Raw genomic sequence first — 20602 nt, forward strand, 5'->3', positions numbered from 1 at the left:
GGGGGCTTTGTCGTTCCCCCCTCCCCCTTTATAGAATAGAATGGTGCTGTATGTACAGCGCTCGTTCATGCATTGTGCAGTCATTTGACGTTGGAAAGATTCTTTCCAATGAAAAATAATGCACGTGTGTACAAAGGCCAGCAAGGTAAGAGACATTCTTCCTACTGACAATCAAACTAAGCTGTTGGTATAGTATTTATAGCAGGGTATTTTAAGGGTGCCCCCGTGTTAGAAAGGTCCAGAAACAATGATGTATCCAGTATATAAATTAAGTTCAGCAAATCTTTGCAATAAAATTTGTATTTGTAAAATGTGTTGATATTAGCAAAGCAACTGTAATGAAAATTCCTAAAGTGTAACTTGAATAAAATCCCATTCATGTACAATTATTTGTTTCCGTCAGGATTTCTGTCAGCCATTAACCTTAAGCCTTGCAGGAGTTAAAATGTTGACATTGTTGTCTGTGTATTACGTTCATGTCCTTGACACATGGATGTCACTGTGCAGCTGACACATCTAGCACAATGATAAAGCCTCTTTTGTTTTTTTTTTTGTTTTTTCCCCCACAGCCTCTCACTGTGACAGCCCCGTCCCTCACCATCGCAGAAAACATGGCGGATTTGATAGATGGATACTGCCGACTCGTCAGCGGGGCCTCGGAATCTTTTATCATCAGGCCACAGAAAGGTAAATTGATTTCTTTGCCGCAGTTCCGGCTGACAAACCACTCCGTGTCCTCAGAATCTGGGAGAGTAAAAGAAACGGAGCTTTGCTGGTTTGTGTTCCAGGCTGCATAGTAACAGGCATCTACAGTTTGCACCAAGCATTATGGCAGGATGGGTCGATCCCCGCACAGGATGGCCCCTCAAATTACCTGCACATAAGAATTCTGTATAAACAAAGCTGCATCGCATCACAGCTAGAATTAGGATTTTAATTTAAATACTGTACAGGCATTGCACTCCTGCTGCGTCTTTGAAATGTTATTACTCAGTTATAAAGCAGAGGACAGAGCTTATCAGAACCGCTGAAGCTTTGTGTAATTCATCACTGTCTAGTGCTATTCTCTCATTTCTCTAATGAAGATGTATATTTGTATATAAAGATTATGGAGAGAAGCTATTTAAAAAATGAACTGTTTAGAGAGAAATAAAGGGGCTACAATTGCTAACATTATGAGAATGTTGGCTGACTCAGACTTTATTAGTTCCTTAACTGACCAGGTAATATGTGCTGGTAAAGTTAGACCCTGCATTGTACCAAGTCTGTGATTTAAAGTGCTAAAGCCAAGGTTGTGAACCTTCTAGTGCAGTGTTCTCCCCAGCCCCTTTTAGCTGGGTGCACCACTCGGCACTTTTTAGAAACTACCTGGGTGTTTTTGTGCAGTTACTGAAGAGTTGGGCCAAAATACACGGAAAGCCAACCGTCTACAGCTTCTTCACACCCAGTTCAAAATTAATTCCCGGTGATGTAAATTCTTGTTTTATTATCCATCATTCAGGTCTGTCTTGTGTAAAATTTAATTTCAATGGTGTGCTTTTCTGTCCAAATCGCTTTTTAATACATACTGCACAAGTCCAGTGGTCCAGATGTTGTAAGATTCAGCATGACGTACATAATGCTTTGGTCTGGGATATGTAGTGTACACCACAGTATATAGCGTGCAGCAGGCCAAAGTATGCAATGTACAGCAGAAAGTACACAGCGCAACAAAACGTATAGATTGCAGCAATCTTGAGTATGTAGGACACGGCACAGAATGCAGTTCAACTTCCTGGCTGCCGTCTGTAACATACAATTTACCATGCACATGTGCAGATTTTTTTATCACTAAAGTAATTTTATAGTGCCAACATATTTTGCAGCATTGTACAATAAATAGAGGTTGCAAATAACGAATACAAGCAATGACACACAAGGAGCAGTGGACTCCAAAAAGAATAGTGCCCAAAAAAGCTTACAATCTAAGAGGAGGGCGATGTAGCACACAATAGGAGGGGAGATATGGATTGGTGGGTTTAAGAGACAAAAGTAGATGAGGAGATGAATTTTAAAGGATGGGTTTTGGGGGCTCTATTAAATTGGAACAGCTCAGAAGTTTTTACATTGTGATGGAGACATCTGAAACTATTTTGTTCTTAGTTGTTTGACTTTATAAATAGATATATTTGACAGTGGTCTTTACATTCCAGAACATGGCAGACTAGTCCTCTTTAATTTCATGAAGCCAGGTTAGAAGTATATCAAGGATACCAACTGAACAAGGCTCAAAAAATGTTGCCAGCTGGAATTTTTCAGATTCAGTGGCAACCTGGCTCCAGGGACTTGTCCTACCTGCTCATCTACTGTTATGGTTCATTTAGGCTATGCGAAACAGACAGGAACATTTCCAGCTCCATTTATCATTTATCCTCCACATTTATCCCACAGCCACCAATTACATTTTGAATTTTCATTTGCAACTGTCATTTACCAGTCAAGGCTGAAAACTAGTGGCTCAGGAACATCAAAAGGACTAAGTTAGGGAAGGACAGAATCTAATCAATCTAATTTGCTTAAAGGAACAACGGTTTGGTGAAATTATTGAAATCTGTGTTCCTGCCCCCCTTCATATGCACAGAAAAATGTTTGTTTAATTTAGGGGTGATCTATTTGTGAGAAGTGCTTGCCTTAAGCTAAGTACACACGTTCAATGTTTCCTTTCCAATAATTGTCTCAGGGCTGAGAATTTGGCGTGTGTACCATGCTCATCGGATCCATGGAGGATGATCAATCATAATGAAAGTGAAGGGGAGAGAGCGCAGCAGGGTGCCGCTACGTAATTCACCCCCCTCCCCTCCTTATAGAACAGAACGATGCTGAACGTACGGCGTTCTTTCATGCATCATGCAGTTGCACGTGTGTACGTATCCTTATTCCTAGCTCCACAGCAGATGGATTTCTGGTCTTCTGGACTCTAGACAGTTCCTACACATCACCATGTTGAATGTAGGACTTGCATTTTATGTGATGATGTTGGAGAGAACAGGAATGACATGAGCAGAAAAACACATGGTCTTTTTGACCTCCCATGCCAGCAAGAAGGAAGTCTGTGGAAATGTAGAGTTAGGTAAGCATTGCTTTCTATAATTAAATAAAATAAAAAAAACTAAGACCAGGCATATACCCTATTGCTAAAGGGACAGGCAATGTCTCTTCTGCAAAAAAATCTTACCTGGCCAACCACAGTTTTTCATTTATCACGCTCTCTTATCGTTGTTACTTTGTATGTGCAGCCATTTAATCAGTGATCTTTTGGGTGTCACCCAGTAACTCCGGCTTTTAGTTCATTCATCATGTTCTATTATTTCACTTTGAATACTTTTTAAAAATACGTTTGCAGATAGATATGTTCTATTCCAGAAGAAAGATTGGTTGATCTTCCAATTCAGTAACAATCACATGACCATGGGCTAAAACTTTTGGTGATATTATCAATACTGCAAAGAGCCCCGGGTCCAGTTTTTCCCCCCAGAATAAATGTATGCCCAACCCAGTGTTTTTGTTCATCCGTCAAAGTAACATTTGAGTGTGTCCACCTCAGAATAAATTATTCAGGCCACTTATGCCTGGAATACATTATTGATATATTCAGACATAGCTTTTCTGATCTCCCCCAGTCTGGCCTTGTTTTTTCCTCCACATGAGGTCCAGCTATAAGCGAATTGTCTGTTCTGAGCCTCGGCTCCATTTTTCCAGTCCTTCAGTTTGATCACATTAAACACATTGCTTTGTGAGTAGGCCGGATTTCTATTACCAGACTTTGCAATCCTCTAGTGGGTTTGGGGTTGTTCTCGCGTTTCATGTTTTGATTGCTTGTAATTGGCTCCCAGTGGGACAGGTGAAATATGATATTCCGTAACATGTGCAGGAAGATTCAATGTCGGTGCTTTTATTTCTGTATTACAGCGGAAGTGTAACGTTGTGAAGGATTAAATTATATAGATAAAGATCTAAGGGCCAGACTGGAGCACTAATGGAGGCTTCACTCCATCTGAGCCCTCTCCTTATGATGTCATATGAGCCTGAGGATGCATTCTGCATTAAAGAGAACCTTCCACCAAAACAAAGGTCTGGGTGCACTCACCTTTCCCAAATCACCTACTACTAGCAAAATGCAACTGAAAATAAAATTGCAAATATATTTAAGCTAAATCTGTCCTTCTGAGAAGTTTCTCTTGAGCAAACACTCCAATAGTCCTAATATTGTCCTTCCTGTGATAGCTACTTCCCAATACTTTCTGGAAGTCAGACCTGCTGCGGCTAGGCTACGTACATAGGTTCAATAATTGACATGGGATAGGATCTTTCACGATCCTTTCCAATGACAAAAGACAGAACTATGCATGTACAGTACAGCGCAATTCTTCTCTATCGAGAGGTGAGGGGGAAGAACAACGGAGCGGCACCCCACTGTGCTCTTTCGCCTTTACTTTCATTACGGTCATTTGTGGACCCACCAGGATGCCAGATTCTGGTCCGATATCATCCCTAAGGTGACAGCCTTACCATTTCGGTCCACACTAATTATAGGAAACTGGTTACTGATTGTGTGATCACTGTGTTTGCAAAAGCAGAGTCATCACACGCAAACTTAAGTCTTCAATAAAGAAAATAAATGGTTTCCGCATGCTTATGTTACTGTAAGCTGTGAATAAAGGTCTTGTTTAATACTGTAATTATCTCATACAATTAAAGTATTTTTAAAAGAAAGACCATTAGCTACCCCCCCATATATTTAGAATCACACTTGGTGGCAAGAAATAGAACACAGAAGGTTTGGGGTGTTTAGAAAGGGCGCTGCCATCTTTTTTCTGTAGGCGATCTTAAGACACTTTGATTAGCCAGGCCAGGATGACCTAACTCGCGCATGTTTGTTCATTACAGGCATGTGCAATGGAGCTGAGATTTCTGGGTATCCTGGGTGGCTTTTTAGAAGATTCTCAGAGCAATCAGGCGGGTAGGAGGGATTATTGCAGAAGGGGAATTCCCTGTCACTTTCTGCAGTATTGACCTTCCCGATCATGAAAACATAAAAATGGAACTTTAATACCACTTTAAGGTATTCTGATATGGCCACACATTAGAGTGCTCAACCCAGAAATTTTTTTAAGCCGGGTGGGAAGAAATAACAATGGTTATGTAGGTGAAGTCGAAAGAGTGCAGCGGGGTGCCGCTTGCTCCTTCTCCCCTCTCCATAGAGCAGAATGGCAATGTATGTACAGCTCTCGTTCATGCATCCTTCAGTCTTTTGTCGTTGGAAAGGATCATGAAAGATCCTTTTCAACTACAAAAGTCTTACGTGTGTATGCAGCTTTTTTTTGTATCCTGGAGTCCTTTTTGTATTCTAAATCTGTGCAGTAATCAAATGAAAAACTTTGTGTAAGACCCGTTACTGCTGCTCTCTTCTTGTGCAGGGTGTCTGGTCTTGTATCTGCCCCCTCCTGTAGTTTTCTAGGGGTAACCTGCTAGGTTCTTCTTACAGCTCTGCACCCTGCACAGGCCATGTACAGCACAGTGATAACGCCCTTGCTAATTTTACAAGGTTTTATCGAAGTTGTCACCAAAACAGGTATTGTCTTGGATAGTTTACTCTCTTGTTCGAGTTATGGCTTAAGCTTTGTACACACAAGATGTTTTAGTTGTCTCTAGCAGTAAATCTAGCATGTATACAGAGTCCCCCCCATCTGTCCTGGCAGATCAATGAACATCTGAACAGGGCCAGTGTACTTTCCTATGGAAAAGAGCACAGCAGGGTGCCCTGTCATTTGTCCTCCCCTTCCCATAGAATAAATATGTGCGGTGTGTATAGCTCTTATTCATTCTCCAGTCACTAGAAACAATCACAAAAACGTTTCCAGCATAGGAAATCTAAGGCTACGTACACACATCAGATGATTGTCGTCTTATAATGGACTATGAGAGTCTGGTGTGTGTACAACGCTTGTTGTTCATGGATCCGTCCTGGTGAATCCACAGATGAACAACGATTGTAATAGAAATGAAAGGAAGAGAGCACAGCTAGGTTCCGCTCCATCTTTCGTTCCATAGAGCAAAACAGTGCTGTATGTACAGAGCTCGTACATGCATCATGCAGTCTTTTGCCACTGGAAAGCATTGTGAAAGATCTTTTCCAATGACAATTATTGAATGTGTGTACCCAGCCAAACATCTGTACATAGCATTAAAGGTTTGGATGTTCCTATAACTTCCCGTCCTGGTGACAATGGCCAATAGGACAAATAGGCCACCTAGCAATACAAACCTGGCTTAGGCCTAATGCTTCCCTATTTTATCCAGAATGAAAAAAACAAAAAGTTTTTTAAGTTTTTGTATTAGCCTGCTTTTAGGCGAGATATGGGCAACACCAGGTGTCCTGTAAAGAGTTGCAGATTTTACCTGTTGTCTCAACTGTTAATCGTGTGTGCCAATGTACAGCACAAGTGCCAAATTATCAAAAAATGCCATCGGTATGATATGCGCTAAGCTTGACTGTTTTTTTTTGCTTTCACCACCAAAAATCACCTGCATTTGACAATGAAATCTACATTGAGACCTACAAGGCTGTATGTAGCCTGTGTGAGACTGTGCAATGCTTCGTGTGCAGTTAGGCACAGCTCTCTGCAGCCGACATGCGCAGTCATGTTTGAGCTGCCTTGGTGATGGTTTGTATAAAAAGAGGTTTACGTCCCCGCTGTGCTACAGTTTGGAGTACTAAAGAATTCTAATGCACATTTTCTAAATCTTTGCTGAGCTGAAGGTTACCCCCAGCAAGACCCCTCCTAAGGCTGCATACACACATTCAATAATTATCATTGGAATGGATCTTTCACAATCCTTTCCAAGGGCAAAAGACTAAATGATGCATGAACGAGCGCTGTACATACAGCATTGTTCTTCAAGAAAGTGGCACCCCGTTGTGCTTTCTCCCCTTCACTTTCATTACTATTGCTCCATCATCCGTCCTGGGGCATCCACAGACGGCAGACGTCGAGCGTTGTACACACAGCAGATTCTCTTCCGAATCGGCCCTTAAGCAATTATGGCACGATAATCATCTGGAGTGTGTACGTAGCCTTACTCTTGCTATAGAAGTCATAAAGCATCGCTTACTACCTTTGTGATTCTGAAACCTATTTTTTCCATGTGCCTCTGTGATTTTGTTTTACTTTAATAATAAAAATTATAATTCCCCAGCCCTCTGCCAGGACCAGTTTCCCACAGAGTTGGCCATTGATGATTATTGAATGGGTGGTTGGGGAGGACTTGTATCAAAAGGTGGGGAATTCGGGTCCCTAGGTTCCGCTGAGGGGAATGAGCATTGCATTGTAGGAGCAAAGAGAGAGCCTTGTATGTTCCCTTGTACCTGGACATATATGTCTACCGGGCACCGGTGGAGAAATGCAGGAAGTAAAAGCTACAAATGCTCTTGCATGTAAAAATGTGCACACAGCCATCTCTATCATCACTTTTTTAAATCCTTACTCTAAAGTCTAGTGTTCAGAAACACTCCTGTCAAAGGAATCTTTCAGGAAATTCTAGTTAAAACTGATCCTGCTTACATAGGAGCAAAGTGCCCCATGCACACAACAGCCTGGGACTGATGATAGACCATTAAGGGTACAAACACTGCATTGTCGAAACAAGAAGAGAGTCTGGTATGGTACAGCATACCTGGATGTGTATATATATAAAGGGAGTAATGGACGAAAGGTATGTAAATAATTATTTCTTATTTCTCAAAATATATTTTAAATCTAAACTTCTAATATAAAAAATAATCAAGCAGCTCTGTATTTATTAAAGTGGAAACTTAGATTTTTAGCAGGAAAGTTGTTTACTGCAGAAGTGTCAGATAATATCCCTTCTGCAATACAATTATTTACCTGCATTATCAAAAGTTCTCTGTGACAGGACCACCACCTTCACCGGGTCCATTTCCAGATCTTCAGCCATCCTGATTGGCCAGGCTGGAATGATATATAATGATAACTCCTGCACATGCGTGTGGGCCCGTAATGATTCAACTTCTGCACATGTTCATGGTATTTAATTCGTTCCTGACAGCTGGGGGAATGCTGAGATACCTAGCATTGAACACTTCAGCATGCATTTCAGAAAAGATTGTGCACAGGCAGATATGTATATATATTGCAGAAGGGACATCACCTGTCCCATCTGCAATGATTTATCTGGCTTCCCACATTTTTTTCTAATTTAAGTGTAATTTCTCTTTTAATACAAGCAAGTCATTTGAATTTGCTTGGTATCAAACTCCTGCAGTTTCTATACAACAAAGATTAGATGGGGGTAGAAAGAAGCAATACAAAGAGCCAGTTAGCTCCTCGGTGCATGGAACATGGAGCATGGAGAAAGCACAAGTTCACAGGTAAGTTCATCAGTCTGTTGCTTCTTTTTTTTACAATGTCAAACAATTATGTGGTGGTGATGAGATCTATGGCTGAGTACACACATGCAATAATTTTCATTGTAAAGGATCTTTCATGATCCTTTCTAATGACAAAAGACTGAACGAGCGCTATAGATACAGCGTCATTCTGCTGTATGGACAGGGGAGGGAAAGAATGAGGGAGGGCCCCCACTGCGTTCTCTCCCCTTTACTTTCATTATGATCGTTCTTCATCCATGTATCCGCCAGGACGGATGACAAGCACTGTGCGCACGTCAGATTCTCATTCAATAGCCCTGAGGCGATTATCGGACGGAAATCATCTGACGTGTGTACGGAGCCTAATAGTGCAGCTTGGAAAAATTGTGTCTTCTGCCATGTCAGACAAAGCTGTGCTGCATGGTAGAGCTGCGTAAATCTCAATAATGGATGAACAGAAATGAGAATCCAGGTAAAACCGCTCCCGTATATGCATTTCATCTGTGCGTTTCTATGTTTGCCTGGAGTTCAGCATTAAGGAACTTGAAAACAAGACAAGGTCTGTTAATGTAGCAGTAAACTACTCTTTGGTCATTGAAGAGATTAACCGGTTTGGGTGTCCAAGCAACACAGGAAGTAAAAGCCACATACGCTCATAAGCATGAACACGTCGTCCTGTATTATTGTCTTTTTTTAACCCTTACTCCTTACAAAACTCTAGTGTTCTAAAACTCAAGATCCTGCAAAAATTGTTTTTAGGAAATTCTAGCTAAAACTGACCGGCTGGAAACGAGTTAACAGATGACAAGTTGTGTCATTTCTGCAGCCTGGCTGTAAAATGAGTAAATTCCTGACATATCCTCCCATGACGTGCTGCCGCTGCAAGTCAATTCCTGGTTAAATCACAGTCCTCTGGGTGGAGCCAGCTGTGTTTACCCCTCGTCTTTCAATACTGTCCCTTGTTCCCCCCCACCCCTTCGTCTCTTGGTGTGGAATGGATCTATCTTGCTCATTACAGAAGGTAGCTTGTGAAAGTGAATGCTGTGTCTGTAACTGCAGAAAATGTGCACCATTCACCGATGCAATCCTCTCTCTTCCTACAGGCTGGCCAACAATGAGAAGCATGGAGTAAGAGCACACACCGTCTCTGTCTCAGGTAGGAACACACAAACTGCCTAAAACTGTTGTTTTAAAAACTTTTATGAATTTTTACTAGGCGCTTGCCTGTCTCTGCAAAGCTTGACGCAATGGACATATTCGGAGAGTGGTAACTCAAGACATATGGTAGACACAGGAAATCTCTTTTTGGCTGTCGAGCAGGAACCTGCTAGTACTTGTAGTTCTCCTACAACTTCCTGTGCTTGTTACATTACATGACCTTTACACTTTTATCGTCTTGCTAGCCCAGCAACTTGATTTTAAAAGGAAGCCCGTCATTAAACGCTGACATTGTTGACCTCTCCTTATGATAAATGAGGATGTAATGCTGACCCTTTGCCGCTTTGATACTTTTAGCCAAAAAGCTTAAACAAATAGGCAGATTATAATTTGACTTTATTTTAGCATTCCATATTTGCATATTCCAAATTGGTTAATTTAATGAATGAAAGCCATTGTGACACTACATGGACAAAAATTTGTGGACACCTGATCATGATACTTAATGGGGTTGTTGGATGTTATTGGGTATCTATAGAGAATAGAATTGCCCCTTTTTGCCTTTGCTAGTAATTTTTTTACAGGAATGCAGGGTGAAACTGAGGGAATGTATGCCCATTCTATGACAATGTAATTTGTAAAATCAAGTACTGAAGTTCCAATTCAATCCAAAGGTGTTGTGGTCAGGTCTCTGCAGGACACTCGAGTTTTCCATGCCATACTGTCCAAACCTTTTGCCCTTATGGAATTTGTCTTGCAGCAAATATTTGAAATAGTAGCAGATAATCAAAAATAGATAAATATTGCTGTGGCATTGGGCACATATTTTTTTTTCTCAATTCTGTGCCCTCGATGGTAGGTACTATTTTGCATTTTTCTTTTCTGACATTTATATTCTCACTATTTAATGCATCCTAAACAGGAGAATATTTCACAATTGACCATTACTAAAGTGCACAGACAAGAGCTGTGCCTTAGACTTTCTTTGGAGTCCAATCTCCTTTATTAAGTATGTTGTTGTGTTGTAATGGTCTGGTTTACAGCTATAAATTTGGTTTTATTATGTTAACTGTTCTACTATCATGTATGTAATTTAGAGGAAACCTGTAAACAAAGAATATTAAGGCTGTTGTTGCTGAACTCCCCTCCCTAAAATGCTAGTCGCCTGGCTATCATGCCAAAGCAATGATTTCTGTAATTGCTTTCTAAACATACATGTGGCCATCTGCAATTGTGACTCCCATGATCTATAGGCTTGTTGTGAATCATTCACTGAAGGTTTTGCATCCAGATATTGGATGTAGTTTAGTGCCACAAGCAAACATTTCTGATTCCTTTAATATCATGGAGAAATAATAGTGTCTGGTTTTTAACATATTCAATAAACTCTTCCATTCCTCCAGACTATGACCTTGCTGTAGAGATGATGATAAACTTGCAATTGGTGTAGATGTAAAAAGAAATGTATATCCTAAACTTCTGGTAGGAAGTTTGCAGTAAAAAAAGGCAATGATCAATTTATTGTAAAAGTAGATAAAAAAACAACAAACATAGAAATGTACAGAAAGGTACCGTACAGCATTTTTGCATCCCTTATCCAATGATTATAGAGCCTCTGTCATGGTACAGATACAAAATAGCTGCTTTTAAAGCCCTTGGCAGATAATTATGAATGGGATATCAGTAATTTGTTCCAAGTGAGTCACCCTTCTTACTAAATTTTCACTACAGCATCTCCTCCAAACAGCCTTTGCTAGCAAATAATCATCCTCTTGCCATTTAAAGCACACTGATGCAAAGGTCAAGTGACAAATCTTCCTGCCCCAGTTAGGTTTGCTGTAACGCCATCGTATAATAATCCAGCGTTAGGCTTCCTATGCCTGCGTTTTAGTGATTTAGTGACGCTATTCTGGTACCTTTCCAGTGCTAAATGAAAATCCTTCTTTCAGCAGGTAATAGTTAGGGGGGGAAAGGGAAGAATCAGGTTGCTGTTGGCTATTAGAAAAACTTTTTTTTTTTTTTTTAAATTGTGTTTTGCTTTTAGAAGGCAAACTACATACAAAGCCAGTCACTGTAGTTTCATACACAACATACACAGCCAAAACAAAAAAAACACTGGCAGGTGATGTATTAACATTGATTGATTATCTGGTTACAATGGCCCCTGTCAAGAAACAAATGTGTAATAGAAAAAATGAGTAAGGACCAGAGTGACTGACAAGGGCCAGATTGTGATGACTGGGTGAGAGCGTCTTCCAAAACTTTAGGTCTTCTAGGACGTTTCCAGTATGCAGTGATAAGTACTTACCAAAGCGGCCCAACAAAGGACAACCAGTCAACTGACAATAGGATCATCAGGGGATGTGGTTCTCTAGCTCGTCTTATATGATCCTACAGATGAACTTTTGTACAAATTACTGAAAAAAATGTGATGCCTGCCATAAAAGAAAGTTATTAAAATACACCGTGCAAATTCGCTTGTAAAAGTACCTATCTGTAACGTGCACATGAGCATCTGAACTGGACCATGGAGCAGTGGAAGAGGGTGGCTTGGTCTGATGAATCTCATTTTATTTTAGAGAATATGTAGGGGGTTGGCGTAGGAAAGAACTGGACTATGACTCATTGGGAGATGGTGGGGCAGTCTGATAAAGCACATTTTGTTTTAGAACATGTGGTAGGCCTGGGAAAGAGAGAACTTCAGGATGAATTAAGGGAAATGACAGACAGTGGGATTTTAAAGGATTTACTGCTAATGCCTTGGTGCCAAATACCACAGGACACCTTTAGTGAATTCCATGCATTGAAAGAATAGTCAGGGTTTGTTTTAGTGGAACAAGGAAGACCTACACAATGTTAGGTGGATGGTTTTGGCTGCATAGCCCAGTGTTCTTCCCAGCTGGATGCTCCACCAGGCACCTGTTACAATACAGGGGCCACCACCCAGCTTAAAAAAAACTTTGGTTACATGTGACCCTGGTGCTGACTAGAAGCTGCCATGCTGAAACATGACAATGGAATCTGGTCCAGCAGTGTCAGCATTTGGAAATTTGGTCCAGCATGGTCGGCCTAAGGAAATTTGGTCCAGCATGGTCGACCTTAGGAAATCTGGCCCAGCGCGGTCGACCTTAGGAAATCTGGCCCAGCGCGGTCGGCCTTAGGAAATCTGGCCCAGCGCGGTCGGCCTTAGGAGCATGGTCGGCCTTAGGAAATCTGGCCCGGCATGGTCGGCCTTAGGAAATCTGGCCCGGCATGGTCGGCCTTAGGAAATCTGGCCCGGCATGGTCAGCCTTAGGAAATCTGGCCCAGCTTGCAGCCAACCCTGCTGAAAGTAGCATACGTGTAGAGCATGCAAGTAGGTGAAACGAGACTGTGGGATGCCATTACTGAGATTTAGGTATACTTGACCTCTGAGAGAGAAGACATTTTCCTTTTTCTTCACTTACTTATAAAATTATCATAAAAAGCACAGCAGAAGGAACAATAGGGATCAGAATATGTCATATCCATGGTATTGCTCACATTTGTTGCTGCATTTTGCCAGAAAGCAAATAAGAGGCTCGGAGGAATTTGGTATTGGTTCTAGATATTTTTGCGTACATTGGCAACCTGGCACCATGATCCTGGCCAGCCCTGCTGACGTATAGCATTTGTGCAGCAAGTTGGGAGATTTGAATGTGCTTTAATTCATCTCTTGGAAGGAAATGAGCTGTTTATAGAGCGCTGGCACAGGGAACAGTAGATGCGAGGAAGTAGCAATGATATCATTTTTTTGGCTGCCTCGGGCTCTTTGGTGTTGAAGCGTTCCCTAAATACATCAGCTCTTGATTCTGTTTCATCGTTTTGAATTTTACTGAACGCAGTGCTCATTACACGTGGGCTGTTTTTGTCAAAGCAGAAAAATATTTTCAAAGAATATTAAAGCTTAAATTAAAAAAAACTTATCGTACATAAATAGCCTGGTTTGCAGAGTTCGATCACACCATGCAATAATAGAACTCGGTGCAGATCTTTTGGACTCACATTCAATGTTTATTGCACACAGAACCTATTTTTCCTTGGACTGACCCTTTTTAAATGAGTTGATTGTCTAATGCAACACACCCATGCACAAACTGGGGTATAAATATTTATATTTTTTACATGCACACAACTATTGTAATGATATTGTGCATTGGCTCTTTGCGATCCATGGCATCCAAGTTGGGAACTGGGCTCCCAGCAGACATTGCATGCATTTCGTTCTGCAGTAATTGGAGAATGTGGCTGATTTACCAGACATATGAACAAAACGTTTAGTAAAATAAAATTATCGAACTGGATGTACATTGGCTAGGTCAGCATAATTCTTCAGTAGATAGTGGACACAAAGGTATTTATCTCAAACTCTCCCATGGTGTGATACTTCCCCCACCTCCTAGATTGTAAGCTCTTCTGGGCAGCGTCCTCTCCTCCTCCTATGTCACTGTATCTGTCTGTCATTTGCAACCCCTATTTAATGTACACGGCTGCATCATATGTTGGGGCAATATAAATCCATTTTAATAATAATAATTCCGAGCCATGGCATGGTGTCCACACCGACATAACACTAATAACACTCTAGCAGGGGTTCTGGAAATACCTTGTGATACTACCAGAAGCTTCCTGGTGGCAATTTTCTGCAGACTTATCTTACCTCTGAATAAACACTGGTCCAACCCACAGATTATATTTATTGATATAAATTATATTTCTATTGCATTGTCCACCATGCTGGGCTATGTACACACGTCAGATGATTCTCTGATCTGGCGTGTGTACAGTGATCGTCCGACGTCGTTCATGGATCTGTCCTGGCCTATCCACGAACTACCGTAATACAAGCGAAGGGGAGAAGGGCACAACTGGGTGCCGCTCGCTCATTCCCCCTTCTCCATAGAGCAGAATGGTGCTGTATGTACCAAACGCTGGTTGATGCATCTTTCAGTCTTTGTCGTTGTAAAGGATCATAAAAGATTCTTCAAGTCTTAAGCTACGTACACACTTCCAATAATTATCGTTGGTAAACGAACGACGAACGATCCTGCACGATATCTGCGAACGATCGTATAGCACCGATCCTGTACATGCAGATAACGACACGATCGTTCGCAGATATTGTACACACAATAGATGCGATCGTTTGAACGATACAGCAAGTGACGTGCACCACAGGAAGTGAGTGAACGTTCGTTCACCACGCATGCTCAGACCATGGGCGATCAATGAACGACCGTACACACGATAGATGGTAAACGATCGTCGTCCAATCCGATCCGCCGGTCCGGTCGTTCATTTCCAGCGACTATTCTCGTTCGTCGGCGTCGTTGGTTACTTTTTTTACGAACGATTTTTGCCCAATCGATCGTTCGTCGTTCGTTCGTCGTTCATTTCCAAAGATAAAAATTGGAAGTGTGTACGCAGCTTTACTTGTGTACGCAGCTTTAGACTGAGGCTTATTGAGGAAGTGTTTTTGTATACGCAGCAGAAAAAAGAAAAAATATCCTTCCTATAAGCAGGCTTGTTACTGCTTCTCCATAGGTAATCCCCAGGTCTTGGCACAAAAATAGCCAGCCTTTGCCCGGTGCCACCCAGGCTGCTGGAAATGGTCAGGCATGACCTGATTGGACAGCTGGCTCTGTAATTCTCTCTGTTGTGCACAGCATAGGAGGTTTGTGTATTTCAGATTGCAAGGAAAGATCACATGGTGATGTCATAATGAGATCAGAATGTGCAGCTGACAGATATGCTTTAGCTCATCCTCCCACTGACCCTCGGGATATGCTGGCTTTGCCTGCTGTAAAAGTTCAGGCAAGTTTGTGCAGTTCATATTCTTATCTCACTACTTCTTATTTTCTCACTTGCTTTGCCAAAGCTATTGAAGTCTTTTACGTGATCTGTGATTTCACTGGCTAAGGCTGGGTACACACGTGCAATAGTTGAAAGTTACTTTCCAACGACAAAAGAATGAGAACTGTACATACAGCACCGTTCTGCTCATTGGGGGGGGGTGGGGGGGGGGATGACTGAGCGGCACCCCGCTGCACTCTCTCTCTTCTTCACTTTCATTGCGATCGTTTGTGGAACCGCCTGGATGGATCCATAAATGACAAGCTGCGTACACACGCCAGATACTTGTCTTTAATCAACGCAATTATCAGACTGACCTATGTACATAGCCTAAAGCACACCAGCCAGCACAGTGACACCACTACTCCCTAAATACCCCAAATCCCTTTTTACCTGATAACAGCTACCCAGAATTGTTCCAGCTCACAGTACCAGAAACAAGCTAAACTGTCAGCTTTGTGCAATGCTTTGGATCCCTGATCGACTTCCTGTGCATAACCCCTGAAACTCTGTTTGCATTCAGTAACACCAATATGTCACCTGTGGGGTATAATTTGTTTTCTAGCTATAAGTAAACACATAGCTGATATTGCCATAGAAATGCCTCAAACTATTGCAGTGCCAATCACTTTACAAACTGACCTTCATTACCTGCTCAGTCCATCCTATGAAAACAATGCAAAGCTGCAGATTACTGAAGAAATTATTGAATGATGCACCAAAAATTGCAAAAAAAAAATGTAGAATGTCATAGTTATTATTGGAAGATAATCTTCAAGCAAAATAATTCTGCAGACAGAATCTTTTATACGTAAACTTCCCTAAGGGTAAGAATAGGACCATAAATTGATTCTGCCCTCTGCTCCAGTATGGAAACCATGTATATGGGTCTTTTATAAACTGCAGGGAGTGGAGTGCTGCTGTCTCCTAATATCTGTTCCCTGCATAATGCTTCAGAATGCACTTCATGATAGGCTGAAAGCTTGGTCACATGACCTGGATGACATTACCCCCACGTAGGTGTATGAGAGTTAATTAATTCCCAGCATACGCAGCCCAGCAGGTAGAAGTAATTACTGCAGAAGGGACAGGCACACAAGGGACATGTTCTGTTCCTTTCTTCAAAAATAACCTGCCTGGTCGTGGAAACTTAAAAGTAGAACTTTAGTTCTGCTTTAATTGGATAACTTTGTGCTCCTGATAGCCCCTGGGTACACATTGTTGCTAATAGCACCCTCCTTATCCATTGAGTTTCCACCCAGCAATCATCCCCCTCCATTACCTGTTGCACCATTTTTTTTTTTTATAATACAACTCACAAAAACTCATAGTAGTTCATTGTTTCACAGGACATGAATTACACTGCCGCACCCCAATGCATATAACACATGTTGTCACAGAGCAAGCCTTAATGTTTGCAAAGACCACTTTGGAAGTCCTGGATCCAATCTGCCGATGTGTTTCTGCAGCGTACGTTAGATGTTTATTCCTGCTATTGTGCTGTACAAAAAATTTGTGTAACTTACATTTCTAACAGTTCTTATAATGTATTTGCCAGTATTTTGCTGTCTCTTCTACAGCCGGAGCTTATTTATGTTTCTCAGTAGGTAAAAGTTGACACTGAACCGTCAGCGGATCCAGCCGGGGACATGCAGGCATGTCTGTGTGCACACTACAGTGACTTCTCTGTTTTGTAGCTGGGCTCCGGAGCTGTGAACAGGGGCTCTGTGCCCGCCTGTGAAAGGAATCCTTGTCTCCTCCGTTCTGCCACTTCATTAATGACTGTTTACCGGGAAGAACCTGGTTCCAGGATCTCAGCTCTGTGTGAGATGAATGCTGAGCAGTAAGTGCTGGAAATTCCAGGGCTGCTGCTTATAATGTTTTTAGGATATCACCAAAATGGTAAATTTTTTGGAACATTTCTGTCCTTGTCTGCTAGGTTACTTTACCCAACTTTTGCTTTTTGAGATTGGAATCCTGAATATAAATATAAAAAAAAATTGCCAAACTATGTTCAGTGCTAGGAAAGGTGTGCGCTGGATACGGGGCAACCTATACTGGGGTTAACGGGGCAAGTCGGGCATCAACTGCTGCCACCTCTTCTTCTATTATGGGTAAATCCAGCAAGAGCACAAATGAGGAGAGGGGATTTCGGGTCAGCGAAGGAAAGCCAAAACAATCTTTGTAGGGCTTTTTAGTGGCTTTTTAGTGATTTCTTTTTGTTTCTGTTTGGTTATTGTTTTAGTATTTGCACTATGACACAGCTGGTGATAAAAGCGTGTTGTGTACACACACCAGACAATCATCACTTACGTACAGCGGTCGTCCAATGTTGGTCAGCATTCCACCATGGCAAATCAGTGAACGGGAATTGGGAATAAACATTATGGATATCAATTGAAGAGAACAGGCTGGGGTGCGGCTCGCTCTTCCTCTCCTCTGTAGAACATAATATGTACAGCGCTTGTTAATTCATGATCTTAAAAGATTGATTTTACTAACAAAAATTGTGTACAGCAAACTTGATGAAATAATATTCTTTGGTACAATTTGGGGCTGCTGATTGGACAATGTAGGGACTACAGCAGAGAGATTAAATCATCTCCCTATTCACTCTTCTTTCCTATCGATAAGTTTGCTTGCAGCACATCTGACTCCTAGAGCTGTCCCTTCCTCTCCCAATCTACATGCAGCTGTCCAGGGATATGCAAGAGGCTGATAAAACTCTGGCACTGAGACTTCTTGCATGTAAAAAAAGTCGGGGTCCAGCCAGTTGTATCAGTTGTGCTAGAACCCCTGAAGCCTTCACCATCTTTATTACTTTTCATATGATGGCATTAGGCTGTGCATGTATATTAATTTCCTTTAATCAGCATCCCAACCACACACGGCTCCTTTTTGGAGCCACCTCTAGGTATCATTTCTGTATTTCGGCTCGGCTGGTCACAGATGAGGGATTTAACTAGAATGTCTCAGTGTCCGTTAGTGAGATCTCCAAATCATTGATTCACCACTGGTAATCCTTGTAGGTCAGGCTGCATTTCATGCGGGTATCTCACACTTTTTTATATCTTAAATCAAGGCCATTTTGTAAAAGTATTTGCACTTTTTTCTTATGTTGTTGCATCACAGTGCTGCAGATTTGCTTTAGCTGCTTTACAGCATCTTTCTGTCCACCATTCAGCAATGCAAGTTCATGAAGCAGGTTTTCTAAGGGTGACAACAGTGGACCATACCTGCATATATGTGCTGAAATTTACATTGTAGTGACAACGCAGACACACAATTGGGAAATCCTGATAGAACATGGTCACCCTATACCAGGAGAACCCAAACAAGGACCTTCATAAAAGGATCAAGAAAGCTTCAATTTAAAAAAACATTTTGCAAATGACCTGGAAGAATTTTAAAGCTTCAATAGCATTTTGTCGATTGGATTTACCTAAACTTTTAAGTTCATCACATTCCTACCAAACTGGGAGTTGAAAATGTGTTGGTTTTGAGTACTCTGGAAACACAGCAGACTCTGCTACAAAAATAGGAACATTGACTTCTGTTTAAGTTTAGCCTTCCTTACTTCTACTACCTTGCTGATGGCTATTTGTCTTGCAGCATAAAGGATTTATTCATTGTGCAGACTTGATCCATCCCAATACATAAGGAGAACAGAAGCGGTCTTCCTGACATTGCATTGCCATCTAGTGGTGAGAGATGGTAGTACATAGCTAAGTGCACAATTACTCTTTCCAGTGTCACTCAACAGATATTATCCAATTAGGGGATACACCGTGAAAAGAAAATAGATTCTGGCATGGGTATTGAAAACTGAAACAGAAGAAGGTTTCATATAGCAATCCACTGTGTTCTGTGCTTTAATATCAAGGTGAAGATGGACTGCTGCTGGCAGCACCTTTTTACCTTTTAAGCAGTTTTTACAGCTTAATATGTGTGTTAAATCAGCAAGTGTTGTAAAATTTTGGCATAAAACTTTATATATGTAACATTTTGTAGCTATTCTTGGATAAGCTTCTTCATTTATATGTCATTGTTCAATAGTTTGCAAGAAACTCACTGATGGAGCTGACCTACCTGCTAGACAGGCACCAGGCTGGCTGTTCTTACCATGTTATATACTTGAGTTTTTTTTATCTACAAACTTTTATGTTTCTCTGATAGAAGTTTAGACTTGCTTACAATGGTGTAACTTTGTATTCCTCATCTCCTCTTCTCCTCTTCTCTCCTATGTTCCCTGTAGTTGTTAGTGAAGATTCCAGCCCATCATTGCCCAAAGCTCACAAAACCAAGCGTTTCCTTCCATTCCTCCTTTGTTCCAACGATTCTCCACTGAAGGGTAGCGCACGGCGTGTCTTGGCTGCTGACTAACCGCCGTGTACAGTCCTCCTTGGCTGTTCTTACACTCTGTTCAACCTCCTTGGTTCCTGCATGATGTGTATAGTTTGTTATTGTGGTTTTGGGTGTTGCATTGTGTGCATATTCATTGGTAATAATACAGTTGTATCTCTATATTAGCAGAAACCTTTTCTTCCGGATCTGTTGCTAAAACTTTTTTACCTTGTCTGCGGAACGATTGGATGGATTGGACAATTCCCTTGGAGCCTAAAGATGAAGGTGTTTTGTTGTATGAATGAAACCATGCAAAAAAAAAAAAAAAAACCATAAGTAAACCCCTTAGATATCACAACAGATTTGACCCATTTCATAGGCTGCAGTTCACTTCTTCAGGAATCAGTTGAGTTCTACAATTGTATATATAAAATCTGAAATTACAACCTTTTATCAATCACAAAAAATAGAAAAATACATTCAATTTAAATTACATTTAAAAAAAACGCTAATCATCCTTGTTACGGTGCAGCCCCGTTACGGTGCAGCTCCCCAAAGATGGGAACATTTCAAAGGGATCACAGCAAGGCTGGCAAACTACTTAAAGCTTTTATAGCACAGCAATACTGACTTCAAGGCTGTCATGTTTTATTATATTAGGTATAGTATAACCTTGGTCACTTGTCCCATTGTTTTCTTTGGGTTGTGCGAGTAAAATTATATTACTCGTCACTACAACTTGAGAATAATATGGTAATCAGTTTATATTGCACATGCTGGGATTCACAGTTTATGTGCATG

The 20602-nt window shown here is 41.2% G+C and overlaps 1 protein-coding gene across 5 annotated transcripts in view; it reads left to right on the plus strand.

Annotated features, from left to right (window-relative positions):
* PTK2 (protein tyrosine kinase 2) overlaps positions 1–20602 on the plus strand; it is a 145896-nt gene that overhangs the window by 57481 nt on the left and 67813 nt on the right. For 3 of the 5 annotated variants that reach the window (XM_072410620.1, XM_072410622.1, XM_072410621.1), the window contains exons 1-2: positions 9433–9449; positions 9532–9584. Coding sequence is in view for 1 of the 5 variants with exons in the window: in XM_072410626.1 (XP_072266727.1) it covers positions 570–709; positions 9532–9584 (193 nt within the window). In the remaining 4 variants the exon portion in view is untranslated. Of the gene's footprint in view, positions 1–569; positions 710–9404; positions 9450–9531; positions 9585–20602 lie in introns of those variants that run through there. The other 2 variants (XM_072410626.1, XM_072410624.1) reach the window with 2 other exon arrangements.

Source organism: Pyxicephalus adspersus, chromosome 5 (assembly GCF_032062135.1).
Source record: "Pyxicephalus adspersus chromosome 5, UCB_Pads_2.0, whole genome shotgun sequence".
Taxonomy (NCBI): Eukaryota; Metazoa; Chordata; class Amphibia; order Anura; family Pyxicephalidae; genus Pyxicephalus; species Pyxicephalus adspersus.